The following is a 26,254-nucleotide window of genomic DNA, read 5'->3' as shown; positions in this document are numbered from 1 at the left end:
ACAATAAATAAATGTAATAAATAAATAATTAAAAATAAAAATAAAAATAAAAAGACTTTATGATGAATCTGTGCTTAACCAGCTGAAATTCCTTAAAAAAAAAAAAAATAAATAAATAAATAAATTTTGATTTAGGGTCTAACTAAGTTGTACAATTTTAATTTGAACTTGAGATCCTTCTCCCTAGCCTGTCTCACTTACTATGCTAGGATTTATGTGCCTGCCTAAGCTTGCTTAAGCAGGTGCTATAGACCACTAAGCTATCTTGCTGACCTGATTTTTTTTCTTTTAAAACAAACTTGGGACCTGGGAAATAGCTTAGCGGCATAAGCACCTGCTTGGTAAAGTGCAGGGTCCTGAGTTCAATCCACGATATCAAAAAATAAAATCAACCTGAATTTCTCCATACTCTTGACACCAGAAGTCGAAGCATCAGAGGAAGATGGAGCTGGAAGATCGGTTCCTTGTTAACCCAGGTCTTCTGTTTCCATCTCCTTTTAGGCATACACAGCTTACCTCTCAGGAATGCTGCGCTTTGAACACCAAGAGTGGAAAGCTGCCCGAGAGGCCTTTACCAAATGCACGTATGTCTTCTGGTCCAAGGCTATGGCCAGTTCTGATTATCAAGTCAGATTCCAGGTGTTAGCTTATTTCTGGGGAAACTTGGGAGGATTCTTTTTCTGTAGAAATGGTGATAATTTCTTTGATCTTTAAAACACGCCAGCTCTGATAGTTGTTAGAAGAACTTCCCAGGGCATTGTTTGGTTTTAGCCATGTTTCTTGTGAGTTTGTTTCTCTAAAGTAAGGCTGTGTAACACCTGATGTTTCTTTCTCACAGAACTATCTATAAGAAGCTTGCCAGTGCTTTCACAGAGGAGCAGGCTGTACTGTATAATCAGCGTGTGGAAGAGATCTCACCCAACATCCGCTACTGTGAATATAATATTGGTGAGCAGGAGCTGAGGTGGTCATCCAGCTCGAGTGTTGACCTGGGAGAACCTGGAGAATGTATTTAACTTTGAGCCCCTCCCCTTGTAGCCATCCTTGGCCTGAGTGGTGATTAATGATGAGTAGAACTGTCAGAGTCAGGCCTGTTCAACATTATGGAAGGCACTTCTTTGGCTTTTTGTTCATTTGTACGGTAATGGGGATTGAATTTAGGGCCTTTGCACTGTGTTCCATTGCCAGCCTTTTTTTCAGACAGGATCTTGCTAAGTTATCCAAGCTGGGCTTGAATTTGCAATCCTCCCAGAGTGCTGGGTTTACAGACATTTACCACCACACCTGGCTAGTCCCTTTTCTTCTGTTTCTATCCTGCTATCTTCTGTACTCCCCTATTTGGGTCTTGAGTCTTTAGTCAAAGTCATGTTTCACCTTTTTTAAAAGTTTTTGCCCAGTTCCCTCATGTTTTACTTTTTTTTCCTGTATTTTAGGAAAGGGTCTACAGGGTGTTCAGGGTCTCACTACTAGATCGGACTCCTAGTGATCCACCGTTTATAGCCTCCCACGTGCTGGGATTACGGGCATTGCCCAGTCTCAATCACTATCTCTGCACACCCTGGAGGCAAGGCTGGCACAGCAGGCCCAATAATCAAACCCACGGCCCTTGTACCTGCTTGCAGGCACTTTAATCCGCTGAGCTCTTCGGCTGGCCCATGATTTACTTTTTTGAACAGTTTTAGGTTCACAGCAAAACTAAGAGAAAGGTACTGGGATTTTTCATGAGCACCTTCCCCTTACCATACATAGCCTCTTATCCCATGTCGCCACCATCTGCCACTAGATTGGTGCATTAGTTCAAGTGCTTGAGCCTCCATTGATGCAAAATGAAGGTGTGTTCTTGATATTGTACACTCTGTGCTTAAATGTGTCACAGTGTGTGTCACAATTACAGTGCCACAAACAAACTCGTTCTTTTTTTAAAAATTTTTATTTGTTTATTTATTTGTGTGTGTGTGTGTGGCCAGCTCAGCCCACCAGGGGCGGGTCTGGCTGGCATGTGGTGCTGGGGGATTGAACCGCGGTCCCTGTGCTTTGCTTAGCTTAGCTTGTTCTAAGTAGGTGCTTTAGACCACTGAGCCATCTCACCAGCCCCCCAAACTCGTTCTTTGTAAAAGAATTTGTCCTAAAAAGATAGATCATGCTGTGGATTCCTTGAAATGTGTTTGTGAAGGTGAAGAAGTCCTGTAGTTTTGGGGGTGAATCAAGTGATTCTTAAGAAAACAGACCAGACCTTTAAAGATTCCTCCTTTCTCACTGTTTTTTCTCTTAGGGGACCAGTCAGCTATCAATGAACTCATGCAGATGAGACTGAGGTCTGGGGGTGCTGAAGGTCTCCTGGCTGAAAAACTAGAGGTAATCTTAGTTTATTTACTTTTGTGAGAAGGTCTGGTTTGGAAAAGCCCAGAATAAGAAATTTATAATTCTACTACCCACAAATACCTACTATTAATATATGCATATTTGTAGCTATGCCTATACAGCATATATGTACATCTCTATATATTACATGTATGCATACACGCATGCACATGTACATGTTTTCTTTCAAAAAAGTAGAAATTTTTGTATGCTTCAAAAGATGATATATTGGTCATAGAAAGAGACAGGTAATAGGTCCCCTTATTTCTGTCGCTCTTGTCCACAATCATAGCTTTAACATTTAGAACAACTTTCCAGGCCCTGATCACACAGACTCGAGCCAAGCAGGCAGCTACCATGAGTGAAGTGGAGTGGAGAGGGAGAACGGTGCCAGTGAAGATCGACAAAGTGAGGATCTTTCTCCTAGGCTTGGCTGATAACGAAGCAGCCATTGCTCAGGTAAGAAGAAAGTTCTGTTGGGCTTTTTTTCCTGTGTATTCTCAAATACTATCCTAAGTGTTTAAGATAGGGTGGTTTGTTACTACTCACTTTTTACAAAACTAACAAAAAAAATTGTATGTTGATGCATTTTGGGTTGTGGTAGGTCTGGAGATACACTCTATTTTTGTTTTTGTTTTGAGGGGATATTTGGAGACAGGGTCTGTCTGTGTAGTCCAGGCTGGCTTTGAACTCGCTGCGTAGCTCAGGCTGACCTCAAACTTGAAGTAATCCTGCCTCAGCTTCCCAAGTGCTGGGAGTATAGCTGTGTGCTACCACACTTGACAATTTTTGGTAATTTTTTTTTTTTTTAATTTATTTGTGTGTGTGTGTGTGTGTGTGTGAGAGAGAGAGAGAGAGAAAGAGAGAGAGAGAGAGAGAGAGAGAGAGAGAGAGAGAGAGAGAGACCAGCTCAGCCCAACAGGGGGCAGGCTGGCTGGCATGTGGTGCTGGGGGATTGAACCGTGGTGCCTGGGCTTTGCTAAGCTTGTTCTAAGTAGGCGCTTTAGACCACTGAGACATCTCACCAGCCCTTTTTTTTTTTTTTTCTTTTGAGACAGGATCTCACTATGTAGTTCAGTCTGGCTTTGAATTCACTGTGTGGTCCAGGTGAGCCTCAAACTTGCAGTGATCCTCCTGTCTCCGCCTCCTCAGTGCTGAGATTGCAGATGTACACCAACACCCCTAGCTAGCAATCTAAATTTATAGGGGAAATAAAGTTTGGGGTGGGGCACATTCATCCCAGCAGGTGGTGCAGTAGCCTGCCTTACTGTCAGGTTCCTGAAGTCTCCTGCTTGTCTTTACCTTCTAGCCCTAAGGAGTCTCCTCATTCCAGGGCTCTTGTCAGGAGAGTCTGGTTGAACCAGAATATCGTGTTTCATGCACGGCACTCATTATGTCCGTGCAAAGCTGTACTTACAGCACCTCCTGACAGTACCTGTTTGTCATTGTGAACCCCAAAGAGAAGATCCTGGTGATCATGGCTGGCCTGAGGCAGACAGTGATTAAGTCACTTTTTACAGCTTCTCAATGTGAGGTTCTTCTTTTCACCTTTTTGAAAAGTAGGCTGAGCCGGGCTAGAGAGAGAGCGCAGCAGCATAAACTCCTGCAAGCACAAGGTCCCAAGTTTGATCCCCAGTACTACAAGAAAAAGAAAAGAAAAGCAGGCTGCTGACTGTGGCCTCTGAGGGACCAGGGCATTTCTAAAATGTCACAGTAGCTGATTATACCTTGAATCATTTGTTTTTTTAATTTTTAAATTTTTTTTTTATTTGTGTGTGTGTGTGTGTGTGTGTGTGTGGCCAGCTCAGCCCACCAGGGGGCGGGGCTGGCTGGCATGTGGTGCTGGGGGATTGAACCGCGGTCCCTGATGCTTTGCTAAGCTTGTTCTAAGTAGGTGCTTTAGACCACTGAGCCATCTCACCAGCCCACTTTGAATCATTTGTGTATGGGCTACTGAGGATTTGTTTCTGTAGTACTGGCAAGTTGAACCCAAGGACTTCTCACTGGATTACATCCCCGGTCCTTGTGTCTTATTTTTGAGAAAGAGTTTTTTAATTAATTAATTAATTAATTTTGGGCCTGCTCAGCCCGCCCTTAGGGCAGGGGTGGCACTGCCTGTGGTGCCAGGGATCCAACCTTGGTTCCCTGTGCCTGCCTAAACAGGCACTTTAGACTACCAAGCTACCTCGCCAGCTTTCTTGCTGAGGTCTTAATACCTGAGGCTGGATCCTTCCCCTTAGCCTCCCAGAGCACAAGGATTATAGGATTATGGTACCATGCCCAGTGAGTATTCAGACTTCAAGGATTTATTTCAGGATGGCTACTTTGGGGCAGGCACAGCTTTCAGCACCTAAAGAATTTGTTTATATCCTTGTAAATTACACCCTAATTTCTCTTTTATTTACTTAAAGGACAGAACAGTATTAGAAAATTAATTTTTCTTACAATAAAGACAGAAACTTATGGAGAGCACTTTGTTGGGTCTGTTTTTTTTTTTTTAATTTTTATTTATTTATTTATTTATGTGTATGTGTGTGTGTGTGGCCAGCTCAGCCCACCAGGGGGCGGGGCTGGCTGGCATGTGGTGCTGGGGGATTGAACTGTGGTCCCTGTGCTTTGCTAAGCTTGTTCTAAGTAGGTGCTTTAGACCACTGAGCCATCTCACCAGCCCCGTGTTGGGTCTGTTAATGGCAGTACTTCAGCTGGACCAAGTTAGGGCTGTGGTAGAAATATTGGGTGATTAGGTTGGTTTGATTGATTGATTGATTGATTGATTGATTGATTTTGTGGAACGGGGGATTGAACTCAGGCCCTTGTGGTTGCCAGGGAAGTGCTTATTCCATTGAACCATCTCCCCGGCCCCACTATTTATTTGTTTTCTGTTTTGAAATTACAAGTGCTGGGAGAAAGGAACTCTTGGATTCCATTCCAGGAATCAGGGATAATGGAGCAGGGATTCCAGCCTAGAATAGGAGTGAGGTGGGAAAAGTCCGTAGGCAGGTTAAGTAGGGCTCTTCAGGGACAGGGCTGCAGGCAGGTGTCAAGTAAAGGGCCAGAAAAGCTAACATTTCTACCTTCCTTCTTTTCATTCATTCATTCATTCATTCATTCATTCATTCATTTTCGGAGACAGGGTCTCCCTATGTAGTTCAAGCTGAACTTTAACTCACTATGTAGCCCCAGTTGATCTCAAATTCATAGCAGTCCTCCTCCCTCAGCCTCTTAAATGCTGGGTTAGAGGCATGTGCCACCATGCTTGGCATAATTTTTAAAAGTTAATACTTAAAAAGTGCTTGAAGTTCAGGGAGCAATAAATGCGTGTATGTGTTTGTGTGTATGCACATGCATGCTAGAAATTGAATGTAGGGCCTCAGTTATGATTTTTCACTACCTTGAGCTACAACTGTAATGGCCTGCAAATGATCTTTATTTAAGCCACTGCTTTTCAAATTGAAGATTGCTTCAGTTGCACAATGAATTTCATGTTTTGTGGCACTGGGCAAGTCCTCGAGCACACTGCCACTGAGCTATACTCCAGCTGCTTAGTGCACATTATTTAAAAGATTTCTTAAACTTTAATTTTATTATAAGATTGATTTCTGGATATAGATTGTAGTCACTCCTTGTGAAGCAGTTCAAGATTGACCAGGATTGGCAAAAAAAAAAAAAAAAAAAAAATCTGACATTATATTCTATTTACCCTATACTCAGGGCCTCACACTTGCTGGGTCAGTGCTGTGCCGCCTGGCAATTTTTTTTTTTTTTTTTTTTCAGTACCAGGGATTGAACTCAAGACCCTGTGCTTGCCAGGCAAGCACTTATTCTACTGAGCTATCTCCCCAGCCCTGCCTGGCATTTTTAAAAGGCTGTTTAACCAAAAGGTGTTTTATAGTGGACATTTCCACTCCACAGCTCATCACATTATAAATTAAAATGTAGTAATGCTTTGCCTAGATAGATCTTTCCACATTTTGAGTTACTATTGTAGAATAGATTGCCCAAAGTAAAAATAGCGTGTCACTTTTGAAGTACGTTTTTTTTGGTTTTTTTTTACCTATTTTCTGGTTAAATAAAGTACATTTCTGTGTTGTGATAGTATTTCCTTTGAAGCTCACTACCTTCTATGTCTTAGTTACATTGCTTCAGTTCTCTTTTGATTGATTGATTGATTGATTTTGTGTGGTGGCGTGGTACTCTTTGAGATAGGGTTTCCTTGTGTAGTTCAGGCTGGCTTGAATTCACTATATAGCTGAGGCTGGGGATCTTCCTGCCTCAGCCTCCTAGGTGCTGAGATTATAGGCATGCACCACTACACCAGGCTAATTGTCCAGGTTTTTATTTTTTATTTTTTTAAATATTTATTTATTTATTTTGTGTGTGTGGCCAGCTCAGCCCACCAGGGGGCAGGGCTGGCTGGCATGTGATGCTGGGGGATTGAACCGTGGTCCCTGTGTTTTGCTTAGCTTAGCTTGTTCTAAGTAGGTGCTTTAGACCACTGAGCTATCTCTCCAGCCCCTGTCCAGGTTTTTAATTGTTCATGAAATATAGTAGGGGGCTTGAAGGCTATGTTGTTGTTTTGTTTTGAGACAGAATGTCACTGTATAGTTCAGACTGGCCTCAGTCTCACTTTGTAGTCCGGACTGGATCCTCCTCAGTCAGTCTCCAAGTGCTGGGATTAAGAGTATGTTCCTGTCCCTTAGAATCATGAATTGCATTAATCTTTATCAATACCAACCTTGTATATGTTTTTGGATGACCCACTTGTTTATTATATAATTGTGATATATGACTTTTATATATTGCTAAATTTGGTTTGCTAATACAATAATAAATTTTGTACCTATTTTTATGAGGAATAATAGCTAGGGGGTGGTTTTTTAAAACAGGGTCTTTCTACAGTATGTAGTTCAGGCTGGCCTTGAACTCCTGTCAGTCCTCTTGTCTCAGCCTCCCAGGTAATGGGATTATAGGTATGTACCACCAAGCCTGGCTTATAATTTTCTTTTCATGTAGGTCTTTTTTCAGGATTTGGTATCAGGGTTATACAGACTTCATAGAACAGACTTGGCGAGCCAAGTATGTTAGCACACAGACCTGTAACCCCACCCCTCTTGAAGACTGAGACAGGAGGATGGCAAGCTTAAGTCCAGCCCAGGCAGTTTAGCGATTTAGCAAGACCCTGTCTCAGGGGTGGATCACTGTGTACAGTGTAAAGGTCCTTGGTTCAACTACCAGTACTTAAAAAAAAAAATGCAGGCAGGTTTGGAGAGGCTTCCTCCTCTATTTTCCAAGAGAGTCTGTGTTATATTTTTCTTGTGTAAATGTGTATTGAAACTGAATTCAATCCCTGGTACCAAAAAAACCCCAAAAAACCAAACAATTTACCAGTAAAATTCTTGGGCCTAGAATTTTCCTTGTGGGAAAGTTTTTAAAATTTGTGTTTTGTTTGTTTTAAGTAAATTAAGCTTTCTTCTCTGATTTAGGGCTATTCAGATTTTCTGCTTTATCTTATGTTCATTTGCATGAGGTTTATTGTTTTTAAGGAATTTATGATTTTATGGAAATTGTTGGATTTATTGACATAAAGCTTACTATGTTTCTTTTTTTTTTTTAATTTTATTTGTGTGTGTGTGTGTGTGTGTGTGTGGCCAGCTCAGCCCACCAGGGGGTGGGGCTGGCTGGCATGTGGTGCTGGGGGATTGAACCGCGGTCCCTGTGCTTTGCTAAGCTTGTTCTAAGTAGGTGCTTTAGACCACTGAGCCATCTCACCAGCCCCTTACTATGTTTCTTTACCTTTTTAACGTAGTTAGTATATGTTTTTTTCTTTTTTGGTACCAGGAATCAAACTCAGGACCTCATGTTTGCCAGGCAGGTGTGTGCTGTTGAGCTACATCCCTGATCCTGTTTTCTCCTATTAAATACCGGTTAATCTGTTGGTTATGGGATATACACTCATCTGTGGGGCTTTGTTGTTTACAATGCAAGGGATTGAACATACGACCTTGAGTGCTAGGAAGCACTCTCCCACTGAAACACATCCCCTACCCCAGACTAGCTCTGATTATGCCTTAAGTTACTTCTTTTTTTTTTTTTTTTTTAATTTTATTTGTGTGTGTGTGTGTGTGTGTGTGTGTGTGTGGCCAGCTCAGCCCACCAGGGGGTGGGGCTGGCTGGCATGTGGTGCTGGGGGATTGAACCGCGGTCCCTGTGCTTTGCTAAGCCTGCTCTAAGTAGGTGCTTTAGACCACTGAGCCATCTCACCAGCCCTTAAGTTACTTCTGAGTACTAAAGACCTTTAAGTAATATGGTAGAAGTGTGCACATCTGTATGCCAGCACCCTGAGAGGCTGAGGCAGAAAGATCATTAGTTTGAGCCCTGCCTTGTCAGGTTAACTGCTTACCTAGTGAGCTCCTGTCTCAGAATAAAATATATAGGGCTGGTGAGATGGCTCAGTGGTCTAAAGCACCTACTTAGAACAAGCTTTAGCAAAACCCAGGGACCACGGTTCGATCCCCCAGCACCACATGCCAGACAGCCCGCCCCCTGGTGAGCTGAGCTGGCCACACACACACACACACACACACACAAATAAATAAAATTTTAAAAAAAGAATAAAATATATAGAAAGGGCTGAGGTTGTAGGTCATGTGGTGACAAGGCTCTGGATTAGATCTCTAATGGGGGGGTAGAGAGGAATCTAGGTCAGATAAAATATATAAGAACTCTGGGGCATTCTGGTAAGATTTTAACATTTACAGTTAATGTCTTAGATTACATATATCCTACAGCAGGCTAGTAAGTGCAATAAAAGTGCAGTATCACATTAAGTCTAGTAAAATCCTCAGTGTCAGCACTGTAGTTGATTAATGTCTGTTGAATGAGCCATGTGTTATTACATATGGGAAAATACCATTTGGCCAGTTGAGGTTAGTCTCAGGCAGAATGACTTGGCCTTTGGCGCCACTGTCAGATTATCTGCCTAGATGTATCATGCTGCCTGGCCACTTGTTACTGTTGTTCTCTACCCTGGGAACCAAGAGCAAGGTCTTAGAGAAAGATAGGCCACTTAATTTCAGTGTCTCCTGTCTCAGTGGTATTGGTATCTGTCAGCCTCCAGGACCTGGAAGGCACAGTAGTTGATATTATTTGCTGGCAGAGATTTTTATGACATTGAGATACTAAAATAGTAGTTTATCAAAAAACATGGAAAAAAATGTCATTGGTAGGGGCTGGGGAGGTGGTTCAGTAGAACAAGTGTTTGCCTGGCAAGCGCAAGGGTCTGAGTTCAAATCCCTGGTTTGGCAAAAAAAAAAAGTCATTGGGGTAAAATGTTACATGGAAAAGACTTGAGCTGTCAAAATCCTTAGTCTCTTTAGCCAAGCTTTAAGATACCATCCTTACTACTGTCTTACTTCACACATCATTTTTATTTTGCTTTAAAAATGTTTTTATTAGTACATATTTACAGTAATGATGGCATTCATTGCAGGGAGTTGGTACGTATCTGTAACACATCTTTTTACTTTCTCCTCCCCTTCTTCCTCCCTCCACCTCTTGGTCCCTTCCCATTTGCAAATCTGTCTCCATGTTTGCTATTATCAAAATATGAAACGCTTTGCGAGTTTGTGTTTCATCTTTGTACAGGAGCCAGGCTAATCTTCTGCATATTCATTTGAGCATATGTTCTGCCGCAGCAGGCCCTCTATTTTGCTTTCTTTCGTGTTTTTGTTTTGTTTCATTGTATTTTGTTTTAATTTAATTTTGTTTTAATTTATGTATTTGGTACAGTGTCTACTGGGTCTCAGTACATAGATCTGGACTCTAGTGATCCTCCTTTTTTCAGCCTCCCAAGCGCTGGGATTACAGGCATGCAACACCATGCCCTAGTCTGCTGAGCTATCTGGCCAGCCTCTGTTTTGTATTTTGAGACAAGGTTTTGCTATTTAGTTAAAGGCTGGCCTTGAACTCACTGTGATCCTCCTGCCCTAGCCTCCCAAGTGCTGGGATTATAAGAGTGCACCACCACTCCTAATTTCTTAACATTTGGTCATTCCTAAGGGTCACTGATGGTTGCATTGTGAGGTTGTACTTGGGCCTTTGGGCAAGGAAAAGTTTATAGATTTGTTGATTTTTTTTTTAATTTTTTTTTTTTTTTTTTTTTTTTTCGGAACTGGGGATTGAACTCAGACCCTTGCACTTGCCAGGGAAGCATTTATTCCACTGAGCCATCTCCCCGGCCCCAATTTTTTTGCTTTTTGAAACAGAGTTTCACTATAAAGTTCAGGCTGGCCTTGAACTCACTTTGTAGCACAGACTGGCCTTGAATTTGCAGTGAGTCTCCTGCCTCAGCACAGGTGTGAGCCACCATACCTCGTTTAGGCTTGATTCTCATTTTCAATTTCTGTTTAGTTTTTGATGCTTGAGTGTAAGGGAGACCATTTATCCTTTCTTTAAAAAGAAAGTCAATTTTTAAGTGACATTTATTTTTTTTAAACTGGATTTCCATGTATTTTTTTTCTGATCTCACTGGGCTGGGTGAGGCTTGGTTCCTGTCCCCACAGTTCTCCTAAGGGTGTGGCAGGGAATGTGGCCAGACTTGCCTTGTATGCCTCTTAGTCACAGCACCATCTTCCAGGAATTTCTATAGCCAAGTGAAAACAACCTGGGAATCTGTCTCTAATAGCAAGGCAAACAGCAGCCCAGCGTTTTTTCTCCAAGGGGAGACACTGTGTGAAGAAACCCCTAGTCTGTGGCAAGCGTATCCTAGGTGTTTTATAAAAAGAGATGGGGGCTGGAGAGATGGCTCAGTGGTCTAAAGCACCTACTTGGAACAAGCTTGGCAAAGCACAGGGACTGCGGTTCGATCCCCCAGCACCACATGCCAGCCAGCCCCGCCCCCTGGTGGGCTGAGCTGGCCACACACACACACACTAAATGTTAAAATAAAAAAAATTTTTTTTTTTTTTAAATAAATAAAAAGAGATCTAGAATTTCCTCAGTAGGGCCCGTGAGTGACACTTTACTTCTGGGCATAAGGGTTCTCTGTGTCATGGGCACGTGTGGGAGAATCTGTTACTCAAGGAGTTTGCTCCTTTGATTAGGAACACATCCTTGTAGGTTCCCTGCAGACCTGGGAGGTTGGCGGATGGATGAAGAGTCCTGCCTTTTCATGTCGAGGTGTGTATCAAGGTTCTTTCAGGAATGCTTAGCCTCAAATGTAGCTTATAGAATAAAATGTAAGCAAGCAGAACAAATTAAACCCCAAGTTCTATTCAGAGTTAGTCTGTGAGTCAACCTGGAAGTGTGGACATCTGAAGAAAACACGGCTACCTTAGGTTCTCCCCATAGCTGTACCTTTTCCTGCATTGTTACTTAAGACATGTGCAAAATTCCCAGTGAAATGTAGAAGGTTGTGGGAGCTGGAGGGAAGTTTGCTTGTGCTCAGCACCTTGATACAAAAGTTGACCTAGTAGCTGTTAACAGAAGGAATTCGTGCTTTCTTTTAAGTTTATTGCTTTGTTTTGTTTCTCCTTTTTTTTTTTTAGACAGGGTCTCCCTATGTAGTTTAGGCTAGGCTCAGACTCCTGGTGATCCTCCTGCCTCCGCTGGCTGCCTTGCTGGGACTGCAGGCATGCACAGCCAGTGCTTTTCACATTTAAATTTGAGCCGTATGCTACCAGTGGGAAAGGAACATCCTCTGTAGCTTGTAAAACAAAATTTGTGTTTTTCTTCTACACCCATTGCCTGACCCACTGAACCACACCCATCTGAGAAGGGGTGTTGGTGGCATATTTGGTGAATTGCTTATATTTATACTGGTGCTAAGTTTTGTTTTTCCTGCTGCTGTGGTAACTAGCATATGTGTAGTTGGCTGTTTGGTTTCTTAAACAAAGCCAAGGTATTCACATACTAAATATATATATTTAAATTTTTATTAGTGTATGTTTGTGCTACATAATTCATTGTAGAGAATTGGTGTGTGTAAAGGCCAGCCAAGGGGGCCCAGCCCTAGCTCAGTTCTTTAAGTGGCTGCTTCCACAATGCTGGCAGCCTCAGTTTGCTGTAGTTCGATCCCCACAACACTCCAGCCAATGCAGTAGTGCCCTGAAGGCATTCAAGGAGAAAAAAAAAAAAAAAATTCCTTATTCCATTTGGGGGGCCTGGCTCTAGCTCAGTTCTTTAAGTGGCTGCTTCCACAAAGCTCTCAGCCTCAGCTTATTCTAGTTCGATCCCCACAACCCTCCAGCCAGCCAAAAGTGCCCTGAAGGCATTCGAGGAGCAAAAAAAAAAAGGGGGGGGGGGGCTGGTGAGATGGCTCAGTGGTCTGAAGCACCTACTTAGAACAAGCTGTAGCAAAGCACAGGGACTGCGGTTCAATCCCCCAGCACCACATGCCAGCCAGCCCCGCCCCCTGGTGGGCTGAGCTGGCCACATACACACACACACAAATAAAAAAATATAAAAAAAATAAAAAAAAGGCCAGCCAAATAGTTCAGCAGATTAAAGTGCCTGCAAGCAGGCACAGGGGCTGGGGCTGCTGTGCTGGCCCTGCCCCCGGGGTGCACTGAGATGGCAATTAAGACTGGGTGTGGTGGCGCACACCTGTAATCCCAACTCTTGGGAGGCCTATAAACAGGTAGATAACCAGGAGTCCAATCTAGTAGTGAGACCCTGAATCCATGTAGACCCTTCCCTAAAATACAAAAAAAAAAAAGAGAATTGTGTGTGTGTGTGTGTGTGTGTGTGTGTGTGTGTGTTGCAGGCATAGGCCATGAAGATAGCTCAGCGATCTGAGCATCTGCCTGGCAAGCACAAGGACTGGGACTGGATTTGATCCCCAGTACTGCATGCTGTGCCCGCCTCACCTGGGACACACAGTGCTGACCACTGAGATCGGGTGTGCTGGCGCACAGCTGTAATCCCAGTGCTAGGGAGGCTGAAACAGGAAAATCATTACAAGTTGGAGTTGCATAGTGAGATCCTGTACCAATTACATAAAAATAAGTATATAGTGCAGGCTGGCCTTGAACTCACTTATGTAGCCCAGGCTGGCCTCAAGCTCATGGGGATCCTCCTGTCTCAGCCTCCCAAGTGCTAGGATTACAGGCATTTACCACAACGCCTGGATATTACACATTTTATTTCTTTTTATGTCCCCTTCCTCTCCTCCCTCTATTCACATATCATATTCCACTTAATAAGTGTTACACAGTTGTACTATTTCCATGGAAATTGTACTATGAAAAATTTGGCCAGCAGCTTTGAGTAAACAATTATACGAAATCTTGCCAACCTGAGGCACTTAACAATGTTGTGTAAAGTGTTTTTCTCTAGCACCACAATATCCAACACAGTAGCCCCTCACACATGGGACTAGTTCCATTTCATAAAAATCTCAAGTACTCAGTGGCCCAGGTGGCCAACGCCCACTGCGTCAGCCAGGCCCAAGGGAGAACATTTTTTTTTTTTTTTTTTTTTTAAAACATCTTATCTTTATTTTCATGTACAATTCAAAGATAATTTTATTTTTTTATTTTTATTTATTTGAGAGAGAGAGAGAGAGAGAGAGAGAGAGAGAGAGAGAGTGGTGTGTGTGTGGCCAGCTCAGCCCACCAGGGGGCGGGGCTGGCTGGCATGTGGTGCTGGGGGATTGAACCGCGGTCCCTGATGCTTTGCCAAGCTTGTTCTAAGTAGGTGCCTTAGACCACTGAGCCATCTCTCCAGCCCCAGGGAGAACATTTCTATCATAGCTGAAAGCTCTGGTGGGCAGCACTGCTGTGGTATCCCAGGGAGCTAGCTGATGGGGACCAAGCTTGCCTGGGCCCCAATTTGTTCCTAAATTAGTGAACAGCAAGAAAGGCAAGTAGGGGCCAGGGAGATGGCTCAGTGGAGTAAGTGCTTCCATGGCAAGCGCGGGCGCCTGAGTTCAATCCCCGGTTCTGCCAAAAACAAACAAACAAAAAAAGAAAGTTGGGCCGGGGAGATGGCTCAGTGGAATAAGGGCCGGGGAGATGGCTCAGTGGAATAAGCGCTTCCCTGGCAAGCGCAAGGGCCTGAGTTCAATCCCCGGTTCCGCAAAAAGAAAAAAGAAAAAGAAAGGGGGGAGTAAGAGAGGAGAGAGGAGGAATTCAAAAAAAGAAAGTCAAGTAACCCTTAAGTAGAAGAGTATGTTTGATTTAGATTGAGAAATTTACACGGGAGACTTTTCTCACACTAGCAACTAGGAAAAATGTAAGACTTCTTAAAGGGGAGAAAAGTTCTTTTTTTTTAAAGTTCCTTTAAACTTCTCTTAAAGAAATTGGTGATACAAGGTTCCCTTTTGCACTTTCTTAGAGACCAGTTAAGACTTTTTTTTTTTTCCAGATTAGAGGTTGGTTCCTGGGGAAAGTCAAATATAATAATGGAATGTTGATGTTTTAACTTAACAGCAGATCTGCCAGTAACACAAGTTCATCTCCTTTCTTTCATCCTTTCCCACCTGCTCAGTCAGATTCTTTAGGAGAATGTGGTTTGGCAGGTGTTCAGTGACGGAGTGGCTTTCTCACTTTGCCCTGCTGTGCAGCAGAGTGATACCCAGGCCTGCACAGACTGATGTCTCATTCTTGCCAGACTGTTCTGCCCTCAAGAGTCGTTCTCAGAGGAGGCTGGGGTGATATCGGAATGCAGAGTGCCTGTAGAGAAGAGAATTTCGTGTGAAACTTCTTTTTCATTATTGATTAGTAATGTTTATAACTGGCTTGGACCTAAAAGAAAATCAGAGCCTGCCAGTGGGGCTGAGTTTACGCAGGGTAGTTCCATCACCGTATGATGGAGCATAACCGTGTGTTGTAAAGGAAAAGAGGAAGGACCCTTGGGCGTGCTGTGCTTCATGTGCTGGAGCAGCGCCCCGGTGTGCTCTCTAAGGCTCCTGGTGGTATCTGGTGCTGATCCTGAGCAGAGGCTGGAGCGCTCAAGGGAGGAAGGGGAAAGCTCTGGATGGGAAGACATTAAAGCGCCCATTCCTGCCAGTCGCGGTGGCGCACACCTGTAACCCCGGCACTGGGGAGGCTGAGGCAGGAGGATCTTTGCAAATTTGAGACCAGCCTGGGCTCCAGAGTGAGCTCAAGGCCAGCCTAAACTGTATAGCGAGACCTTGTCTCAAAAAGATAAAAACAAACAAGTAAAGTACCCATTTCTTGACAAAGTTCCAGATCAGTTATGCACATAGCTTTTGCAGTATATTCACTTTTTTTTTTTTTTTTTTTTTTTTTTTTTGCGGAACTGGGGATTGAACTCAGGCCCTTGTGCTTGCCAGAGAGGCACTTATTCCACTGAGCCATCTCCCCAGCCCCTGCAATATATTCACTTTAAAAAGTTTTTCATTTCTGTATGATCTAATAGATAAGGCCATAAGAAGATCCTGTGCTAGAGAGTGGTGACAAAAGAATCTTGGATTTGGGCCACACAGTCCAGTGTGCGTGGTAGGAGGGTCATAGCCCTATCATGCCCTCTTCCTGCTGCAGTGCTGCAGTTAACTCAGAAGAAAGCCTCTTGTTTTGTCCTGTGTTTGTCTAGGCTGAAAGTGAAGAAACCAAGGAGCGTCTGTTTGAATCCATGCTCAGTGAGTGTCGGGACGCCATCCAGGCCGTGCGGGAGGAGCTCAAGCCAGATCAGGTAGGACGTCTGCTGAGCCGCCGGCCCTGGCTCGGCCCCTCCTTCACTGCCCCGTTCCCAGCTGGGGCCCCTGTGGTCTCCGCGCATCACTTCCTTGCCACTGGGCTTTTAGATGTAGAGCTCAGCTGGCAAGCAGCAGGGGCCTTTGGGCTCTGTTGGGTTGAGAAATTCATTCTCTACCTCCTTTTCTTCATGATGGTTTCATCCGTGGTCTCCCATTCTCACCTCCAGGCACTGCTGTCCCGTGCTCCCTCTTTCTAATGTCATCCCTGGGATCCACGCAGGCACCTAGGCAGAAAGCTTCAGAACCATTTTTTTCTTCCTGTCACAAACCCCTGATTTCCTTCTTTGGCAGTGTCTCTTACCTATTGATTCCACCTATTTTTAATTAGCTTTTACCCTGCCTGTATGCCTGGACTATTGCAAAGCTCTCCTAATTGCTTGAATCTCACTGTCTGATTATAAGTCCAGTGATCCCCCTGGATCTCAAGCAGTGGTCTCCAAACTTTTGAAATGATGTCCTCCCAGGGGCTGGGATGTGGCTCAGTGGTAGACTTCTTGCCTAGCGTGCACAAGGCCCTGGGTTTGATCCTCAGCACTCCACCAAAAAAAAAAATAATAATAATAATAATAATAATTAATAATAATAATAATAATAATAATAGAAAAGAAAAAGAAATGTCCTCTGTAAGAAAATAGTGTGTGTACCTCTGATGTGTTCATTTATAAATGATATGCCTTATTAGTCAACTGATACATAATATATAAAACACATTAAAACATTTCAAAAACATAAATTTGATTAGAAGTTCTTATTATCGTCTCTGCCTACTCACCTTGGATTTGTTTTTTGTGTGGTTAGTTGATTTTTTGTATTTTTGCTTTTTTGAGATAGTATCTCACAGTATAGTTCAGGCTGGCCCTAAATGTGCATTGATCCTCCTGCCTCAGCCTCCCAAGCGCTAGGATTATAGGCCTGCGCCACCATGCCCAGCACACCGTGGGTTCTGCCTGTTTCTGAGACCCCAGTCCTGGCAGGTAGAGGGCAGGCTCCTTAGGCTGGCGCAGGGGCCTTCCCCAGCCCGCATCCAGCTGCTGCCGTGCTTGTCATAGAGTCCTCTGCCTCAGCCCTCCCACTTTCTTTCTTTCTTTTTTTTTTCAACACTACAGGAGACTAAACCCAGAGCCTCTGCACTTAGCTACAACCCTAGCCCTTTTTTTAATTTTGCAGAAGGGTCATTAGATTGTGAAGTTACCCTGGCTAGGCTCAAACTTGCAGTACTCCTGCCTCAGCCTCCCGGAGTGCTAGGATTATAAGAAGGCACTGCTCTGCCCAGCTTTATTTTTGTCATAACGTACCATTCCCACCCGAGTGCATGCTGTTTTCCCTTCTTAGGCCTGCATAATCTTTGTGCTGCCTCTCTTAAGCCCTACCTAGTTTCAAGGTCATCTCTGAAAATGTTTGTGTTTCAGCATCTGCTCCAGTGCCTTGAGTATAAAATATTCAAGTAAATGTAGTATCTTTAAGTTAAACTACTGCTTTCTCCATGTAGTCACCTGCTTCTCCCATTAGATGGCCGTTACATATTTATGCCACCTTGCATCCACCTGGCAGAGGGACCTTCCCAGGCCAGTCTCCCTCCCTTTCCTTGACTTTGTAGCAGTGAGCAGACGTCTCAGGATGCAGGGAATGGTGTGATGCGGAGGTGCATCTGCTGCCTGGTGCAGCTGCGTAACACCACCATGAGCCCAGTGGCTTAAAGAAGCCCGGAGCCATTACCATGTACTTCAGGAGGTAAGGAATGTAAAGTGGCTTCACAGTCTGCTGTCCTTTGGAAGCCGTGGAGAAACCTAGAGAGAACCCTTGCCCACTCTTCCACAGAATAAGTTTCCTGGCTTCTAAAGACGACCTGCAGTTCTGTGTGACCCTTTCTTCCATCTTCAGCATTCTCTCCTTTCTGGCTGCTCTCCTCTTCCAAAGAGCATGGGTGACACTGGGCTCACCTGGCTAATCCATGGATGTTTAATTATACCTGTGAGGCCTCTTCTACCATGGGAGGTGACATCTCTGATTTTGGAGGTTAGCATGTGGGCATCTTAGTGGGCTGAACAACAGCCCTCCCTGGGAGTCGGCTGTGACCTTGAGTTTTAGGCACAGCCCCTGAAAGAGCTATGGTTTGTTCTTACTGCTTGGCTCTAGACCCTTGGGCAGTGAGCAGGAAACTAAACCAGCTGTCTTTCTAAATTCTGTTACTTGGGCCAGTGTTTAAAATGATCCTGTCATTCTATATATATTTTTTTGTTTTCACTGGAAATTTTATTTCATAAAATTTTATTTCTTTTTTTTAAATTTTATTTCAAAAAATACTATCATAAGTATTTTTTCACTCCCCATCATAAATATTTTAAATACTTAATACATTTTAGCATAAATACAAATTATTAAAGCACAAAAGAGCCCTGCTCAAAAGAAGTCAAGTGACATTTTGTTGCATTGGTTTAATACACATTATCACTTGACAGAGTGATTCAGCAATCCCTAGTTTCCTCTGGAGAGCAAGTCACACCTAAGGAGGCCACCTCATCCTTTCACAGCTACCTGCGTCACTAAGGAAATGGAGATCAGGAGGAGCTCACTCTTCTGTATCCAAGAGTTCCTTTTGTGGTTTCTGGCACTAGAGATTGAGCCAAGGGTCCTGTGCATGCTAAGCAAGTGCTCTCCCATGGAGGCACATCCCACCCCCGTTTCCTCAATGTACATATGGGGGTATGTGTCTTGTGACAGGGTCTTGCTTAAAATTCAGGCCAGCATCAAGCTCACTGCAACTCTTCTGCCTCAGCCTCCCAAGGAGCTGGGATTGCAGGTGTCCACCACACCATGCCAGCCGCAACTTCAAACTAAATTGTCCAGGGTGGTCTAAACTTATGGCCCTTCTGCCTCTTCCTCCCAAAATGCTGAGATTACAGGTTTACGCCACACCTATCAAGGAGCCCAAGATTTCGAAGAAGTTTCTGTCAGCTTGGCTCTAACTCTCCTGAGGCGAGAGGCCCGGAGGCCCAAGGGGAAGTTTCAAACCAGCCCTGCCCCCTCACAACCCTGGCACCCCAGCCAGCACCCTCCATTTCTGGAGCACTCTGAACTTCTCCCATGCAAAGCCAGGAATGCCACCCCGACTCTCCGCTCCAGCCCCCAGCCTGCCCATACAAACATGATCTCCCACCTCCGCAGCCCCAGTGCTCCCCCATTCTATAATTTATTAAGTAACCTTTGACTTTTGAGGGCCCTGGACTTACCTGGAGACTGTGTTTTGTTCAGGGCACTTTTAGGACCACACCGTGGAAGGAGGTGGGAAAATGGAATTGGCCGCTTTACCTTTTACCTTTTTCATTTTCTACAGAAACAGAGAGATTACACCCCTGAGGGGGAGTCAGGGAAGGTATCTAATCTTCAGTACCTGCACAGGTAAGGGTTGTTGTGATTTTTCTACTTTTAATGTTTCAAATACAACATTGTAACAATAGTGTATATAATGTTTATGTACATTTTAATTACTGATTTCTTTAACACTAATGCATACGTGCACTTTATCATTTGCGTATACACACTGCATTTTCATATTAAATAGATATTATGTATAATTTAAGATTTTCACATAGTTTAAAATCTCAAACATCCAGACATGGTGGTACACATACCTGTAATCTCAACATTTGCAGAGGTGCAGGCCATAAGACTACAAGTGGAAGCACAGGTTGGCACTTTAGCAAGATCCTGTCTCAAAAAAATTTACAAGCTGGAGATGCAGCTCAGTGTGAAGGCCCTGGGTTCAGTCTCCAGTACTGGAGGTGAGGGGAGTTTCAGCATAGCCAGAAACTTTGAAGCTCCCTGTGGCCTCTCCCACTGCCTAGTTCTCCCTGTCTTCTAGAGCCAGCCACTTCCTTTCTGGTTCCAACCTCTGAAAGTTATTCTCCTTTGTGTTCTAAATGTTTGCTTCCCAGTGTGCTGTGCCAGCCCACCCCCAGGGCGTGCTGTCAGCTAATGAGACTGGGCGTGGTGGAGCACACCCATAATCCCAGCACTTGGGAGGCTGAAAACAGGAGGATCACTACAGTCCAATCTGTGTAGGGACACCCTATAGACTCTGTACTAAATACAGGCAGGCAATTACACCCCCACACACACACCAGGGATAGAACTTATGACCTTATGCTTGCCAGGCAGGCCTTTATGCCACTGAGCTATGTCCCTGGCAACTTGTACTAAATACATAATAATAACAATTGTAGATTTTCATGATCAGGAGGGTGCACGCATGTATGTGTGCGTGTGTGCATGCATACGTGTGTGTGGTACTAGGGATTGAACCAGGGCCCTCACATATGCCAGGTGAGCATTCTACCACTGAGCTACATTCCCAGCCCATTTTAAAATTATTTTGAGACAGGTTCTCCCTAAGTTGCACAGTCTGGGCTCAAAACTTCCTGCCCTCCTGCTTCAGCTTTCAAGAATGCTGGGATTACAGGCATGTACCACTGTGCCTGGCCAATTAATTACATCTCATGACATTCTCGCTTGTTTTTTTATGGGGTTTTTTCCCCATTTTCCAGAAGCAGCTATTTTTAATTCTTTTAACAAATTCTTTTGGTGTTTTCCTCTAAATCCCAAAATGACATGTGATGTTGCTACTTCTTAATTTGGGAATTCAGTCGTTTGACAACTTTCCCAGCATTAAAGGGACTTGCTGGGTGGTACAGTTAAAATGGGCAGGTATTATGTAGTCTGTCATTTCCATGTGCCTAGTTGCATGACCATTGAAATACCATGCCACAGTGCTTCTGAGCAGAGAAGACATCCATTAGTGGGGCGGGGGTGGCGCAAACTTATGGTCCTTCGGCACAGGCCGGGGAGAGGACTAGTCCTCATCCCAAAACTAGTTCCCCTCCGTGGGCCTTCTGCTTGTGGTCTCCAGATGGAATGCAGCGCTTTGTGCATGCACTCTGCCCCCAAGCTCCATGGCTGCCTTTCCTGTCCCACCTGTGGGCCTTCTCAAGGACCGGCAGTATCCTCTAAATCAGGAGTTCCTGTGGCTCTTGGAAAAACACAGCATGTAATTCAAGCTGAAATAAAATTTTCTGATGAAGTCTCATTTCAGTCCGGCCGCCCTCTAAGTTTGCCATTGAAAAGCTACCAACTTGCAGACCCATGAGCTTGAGGCCCAGACCCGACGTTCCTGCTGTATGACACAGCCTCACTCCACACCTACCTGAGGGCAGTCTCAAAACACAGTCCAGTGCCTTTCCCAGAGCATCAGCTTCCCTGAACATAACCCGAGCTGACATGTGGTGTGTTTCAGCTACCTGACCTACATCAAGCTGTCAACGGCAATCAAGAGAAATGAGAACATGGCTAAAGGTCTGCAGAAGGCGCTGCTGCAGCAGCAGCCAGAAGATGACAGCAAGCGCTCTCCCCGGCCGCAGGACCTGATCCGGCTCTATGACATCATTCTACAGGTGACCTTGTGCCCTACTGTGCCTGTGTAGGACACAAAGTGACGAACTGCGTAACGACAGGGCCATGCCAGCCAAGAGCATTTAGTAACTGGATGGAAGACAGGTTTTGTACCAGTTCGCAGTCTGTGACATCCATGCATCAGACGTGTTGAATTCTTTTGAAGCACAGAGAGTAAACTCACAGATAGTCACTGAACTCTTCCTCTGTGAGATGCTTTCCCAGCAGCCAGGCCTGGTGATGTACGCCTCTAGTGCAGCTGTGCAGAAGCTGAGGTGGGAGAGTCACTTGAGCCCATGAATTATTTGAGACCAGCCTGGGCTAGGTAGGACCTCTCAAAAAAAAAAAAAAACAAAAACAAAACTTTCCCAGTGTGGAGGACCATCCAGAGACGTGAGCCCACGCTGTCTCAGCCCCTGGGAGCTGGTCAAGTAGTAATAGATGTTTTGCTGCACACCTGCATGCAGTGTCTGTGTCGCAGCTGAGTGAGTAAACAACTCTGAAATGAAAATCCATAGCTGGATGGAACCTTCTGGCTGAGATGGTCCAAAAAGTTTTGGAAGGTAATCCCGCTACGAGTTGAGTGTTAAAGGAAAATCGGTTGTCAGTATCAGAGAGGAACAGAGAGGCACCAGGTAGGGCTGCTGCCAAGTCAATCCACACAGGTTTGTCACATTGTTTTGAGCACAGGTCTTTTCCCCTCCCTTTATCTGCTCTTACAAAGCAGGTCTACTCAGCGAGTTTTCTTTTTGTATCTGTTGTATAGAACCTGGTGGAATTACTACAGCTTCCTGGCTTAGAGGACGACAGAACCTTCCAGAGAGAGATAGGCCTCAAGACCTTGGTGTTCAAAGCTTACAGGTAACATCCTGAGAGGGCTGGACTCTTCTCTGCCTCCAGCAGTTCTGTCAGCTTTGGGAGACAGAGCTGCTGGCACCTGGCTGTGTGGCTGCCTTGCCTTGAGTGGACAGGCTCAGCCCCATGGGTACATCGGAAGTCCTACCAATAGTTGCAGCAAGTAGTATCCCGTGTTCCTTGTGTGCTCTTCAGATGGAACAGGGGCAGCCAGAGCACACACGTTAACCCTTGCCCTCACCACCACCCCAGTGAAAAAGAGATAGCATTAGGAAGGCTGTGTTAACTAGCACAAGCAGAATGGCCAATTCAGGAAGCCTGAACTGAACTGGGCTAAAGCGGTGATAGCCAGTGCCTTACATGAAATCACGGTGACATGGAGTGGGCTGTACAGCATGATGGGGGTCCACTTGGAGTGACAGGAGAGTCCTGTGCATGTTCACCTTTTTTTTAGGCCCTTTGCTCAGGTGGTCCCTTCTGTCCTGTTAAGTCAGCGGCGAGCCTGGTGTGCTGCCACAAGCTGATTGTGAAGGCACTGGGTTCTGTCCCCATGCAAAGACGAGGAAGAGGGCCAGAAGGGCTTGGGCTTTTTTGAGGCTAGTAGAAAAAATTCAATTAAGAAGAACCTTCCTTGCTCTTGTTTTTTAAAAAGATGTGAGCAGAGCCAGTGATGGTGGTTTAGATGGGAAGATGTTGATGGGTAAGATTATACTTAGGCCACACGCAGGCCTCTCTCTGTGCAGGCCTCTTATAGTTGCCTGCCTGTAATCCCTCCATTCCATGCAACTGAAGCAGGAGGACCACAAGTTCAAACCCAACGTGGGCCACTTAGTGACTTAGCAAGACCCTGTCTCAAAATTTTTATTTATTTATTTATTTATTTATTTTTTTAATTTTTTTTTTTAACATTTATTTATTTATTGTGTGTGTGTGGCCAGCTCAGCCCACCAGGGGGCGGGGCTGGCTGGCATGTGGTGCTGGGGGATTGAACCGTGGTCCCTGTGCTTTGCCAAGCTTGTTCCAAATAGGTGCTTTAGACCACTGAGCCATCTCGCCAGCCCTCAAAATTTTTAAATATAAACATTTTAGAAGGCTGAGGTTGTAGTTCATTGCAGAGACCTTGGGTTCAATCTCTAGCACCACAAAAGAAAAGTCCTGTTTCCCCAAGATACGGAATTAACACACATTAAAAAAAAAGAACGCGTGCACACAATCACACACTAATCTATATGCAGTTTGCTGCATGTGTGCAGGTTCTGCACCTACTGAGTCAACCACCTATTGATCAAAAATAAAATTATAACTGGGAAAAAAAAACTGCTGTTCCCAAGTTGAAAATTCAACCTGTGCTACAGAGAAAGCCTTGGTCTTGTGCAGTTGTTGCTTTAGAATACTGTGGCTCTTCTCCCTCCCCATCAGGTGTTTTTTCATTGCTCAGTCCTACGTGTTGGTGAAGAAGTGGAGCGAAGCCCTTGTCCTGTACGACAGAGTCCTGAAGTATGCAGACGAAGTAAACTCTGACTCAGGAGCCTTCAAGAACAGCCTAAAAGTAAGCCCTCTGTCCTTTTCAAGCCCAGGAAGATGTGTGGGGAGCCAGGGCTGGGCCTGCACAGGTAGACCCAGGGCTGCTTCTCAGGCTCTGTTACCTGCTTGCCCTTGAGCTATTAGTTGTATAGCGCATTCCAGCCCTGAGATAGGGTTTTTTTATTTATTAATTTTTTAATTTATTTATTTTGTGGAACTAGGGGTTGAACTCAGGACTGAGTTATCTACTGAGCTATCTCCCCAGCCCCTGAGATAGGCAAAACAAACAAAACCCTGTGGTACTATTCTCTGATTTGGCTTCATGTTAGAATTGCCAGGCAAGATTTTTTAAAAATGGGTGTTTGCATCCCACTCTGAGAGCTCCTGGTTCTGATTGCTGGCATCTGGAGTGGACATTGGGATTTTTCAGAATCCTCAGTGATTAAAGCAAGACCCAGTCTCAGTCACTGATGGAACTGAGTTACTCTGAATGACGAGTGCCAGGCCAGCCTGGAGGCGCTGCTGCCCTGTGCCCAGGAGAGAAAAATAATTTGCCCAGCAAGAGACTGAGACAGAGAACCCAGTATCTCCCACAGAGAAACGGGGAAGGTGATAGCAGAGGTCTTTATTCTAGGTTACAGCCCTGCCCCGTGTGGCCAGTGCCTCTCTGTGCTTCTGAGTTCTGTCCTCTGGACAGATTTATTGCAATAGTATTGTGCTGGTTAAATTACCAGTTAAACTGCCTAGAACAGAATGTGATACAATTACAGCGTATCAGTGTATAGATACAGACATAACTGTTTCATGCATACTATCACTTAAGCCATGGTATAGCGCAGCCCGCTTGAAACAGGCTGGGTGTTTTTTAATTGTTGTTTATTTGTTGTAATCAGAAGTAAATGAAGGGGCTGGGGAGATGGCTCAGTGGAATAAGCGCTTCCCTGGCAAGCGCAAGGGCCTGAGTTCAATCCCCGGTTCTACGTAAAAAAAAAGTAAATGAAAGCAAAACTATGAAAGTCCCAGTGGGATCTCTTCCCCCAGGTTAGTGGTGAGGTGGGGCTGCCCAGGCGCTGCTGGCTCTGAGTGTGCTTTCTTGGAATCATTGCAGGACTTGCCTGATGTGCACGAGCTCATCACCCAAGTGCGGTCAGAGAAGTGCTCCCTGCAGGCCGCCGCCATCCTGGGTGAGCCTCTGCCGCGCTCTCGGCTGAGCGTGTCCGCAGAGTTCTCCTCACTGCCGCTGCGCCTCTCTCCCACACTCTGCATCACTGTCTGAAGGTTGAAAGGATTGCTTGAGTTACTTTTTTAGATTTTTCATCCTCCTGGCCTTTATTTCTGCCCCATTAGGCTCTGTAGTGTGTAGCAGGATTTAGAGAAGTGTGTCCCTTTTCCTTCCATCACCTTCCATACAACTGTGGCAGCTCCACCAGGCTGCTGGTGCAGGACTTGGAATTTGTTCTCATTTATGCCTCTTCCTAGAGAAATTTGGACCCAGGAGGGAGAGGACATACCATTCTACTTTGGCTTTTAGGATTTAGAAGCCATGCGTGTGATTGGCCTCATTTATAGTATTTGTGGTCCTGTTCTTACTAAATTTCTCTGAAATTTTCAGATGCAAACGATGCCCATCAAACGGAAACTTCCTCCCAAGTAAAGGACAATAAGGTATGTATAGCTGTGGCTCTGGAGAAATAGAGCAGCATTAGTAACTCCCTAGGAAAGGGAGGGGGCAAACTTTTATCTTTTTTTGGGGGGGGGTACTGGGGATCAAACTCAGGACCTTGCACTTGCCAGGCAGGTGCTTATGCTGCTAAGCTATATCCCCAATCCCCTATGATGGCAAACTTTTAGAGCTCTCAATGATACGAGCAGCCCACTGCAGTATATGCACCATGGGTTGGCCACCACTGCCTTAGGATTATGTGGTCATAACCCTAGGGCAGGTGGTCCTTGATTTCTGTTTCCCTCCCTTTTCATGCTCAGCCACCAGCTCCCTGTGTAATTAGGTTTCTGGACCGCTCTAGGAAGGAAGGTTGGGGGAGTGGTGGCCCTGCAGAGCAGCACCCATGGGTCAGAGCTCTTGCCCAGATGCCCAGCCCCGCTGCATCCCCTGGTGCCCCTGGGTTAGGATGGGGGCTGGCGCCCCTCCTGGCAGGAGATGTGGGGCTCGGAGCTAGCACAGGGAAAGCCCTGAGCTGAGCGCTGGATGAATGTCCCACCGGGTATGTGGGGGATTAACTCCACTGCTTGGACTTCTAGCCTTTGGTTGAACGGTTTGACACCTTCTGCCTGGACCCTTCCCTCGTCACCAAGCAAGCCAACCTCGTGCACTTCCCGCCTGGGTTCCAGCCC

At 44.9% G+C, this 26,254-nt stretch overlaps 1 protein-coding gene and 1 pseudogene across 1 annotated transcript in view; one reads left to right on the top strand and one right to left on the bottom strand.

Moving 5' to 3' along the window:
• Srp68 (signal recognition particle 68) overlaps nucleotides 1-26,254 on the top strand; it is a 60,008-nt gene that overhangs the window by 25,656 nt on the left and 8,098 nt on the right. Inside the window, exons 5-16 of the mRNA XM_004630209.1 lie at nucleotides 502-584; nucleotides 839-948; nucleotides 2,273-2,355; nucleotides 2,680-2,820; nucleotides 15,916-16,014; nucleotides 19,413-19,477; nucleotides 21,369-21,525; nucleotides 22,290-22,384; nucleotides 23,798-23,927; nucleotides 25,011-25,086; nucleotides 25,515-25,567; nucleotides 26,162-26,250. Of these exons, the coding sequence (XP_004630266.1) occupies nucleotides 502-584; nucleotides 839-948; nucleotides 2,273-2,355; nucleotides 2,680-2,820; nucleotides 15,916-16,014; nucleotides 19,413-19,477; nucleotides 21,369-21,525; nucleotides 22,290-22,384; nucleotides 23,798-23,927; nucleotides 25,011-25,086; nucleotides 25,515-25,567; nucleotides 26,162-26,250 (1,181 nt within the window). The remainder of the gene's footprint in view (nucleotides 1-501; nucleotides 585-838; nucleotides 949-2,272; nucleotides 2,356-2,679; nucleotides 2,821-15,915; nucleotides 16,015-19,412; nucleotides 19,478-21,368; nucleotides 21,526-22,289; nucleotides 22,385-23,797; nucleotides 23,928-25,010; nucleotides 25,087-25,514; nucleotides 25,568-26,161; nucleotides 26,251-26,254) is intronic.
• LOC111816520 lies at nucleotides 9,961-10,060 on the bottom strand (annotated as a pseudogene).

Source organism: Octodon degus, unplaced genomic scaffold (assembly GCF_000260255.1).
Source record: "Octodon degus isolate 3935 unplaced genomic scaffold, OctDeg1.0 scaffold00033, whole genome shotgun sequence".
NCBI classification, from domain to species: Eukaryota; Metazoa; Chordata; class Mammalia; order Rodentia; family Octodontidae; genus Octodon; species Octodon degus.
The sequence above is the reverse complement of the archived record's forward strand: the minus strand, read 5'-3'. Positions and strand labels throughout refer to the sequence as shown.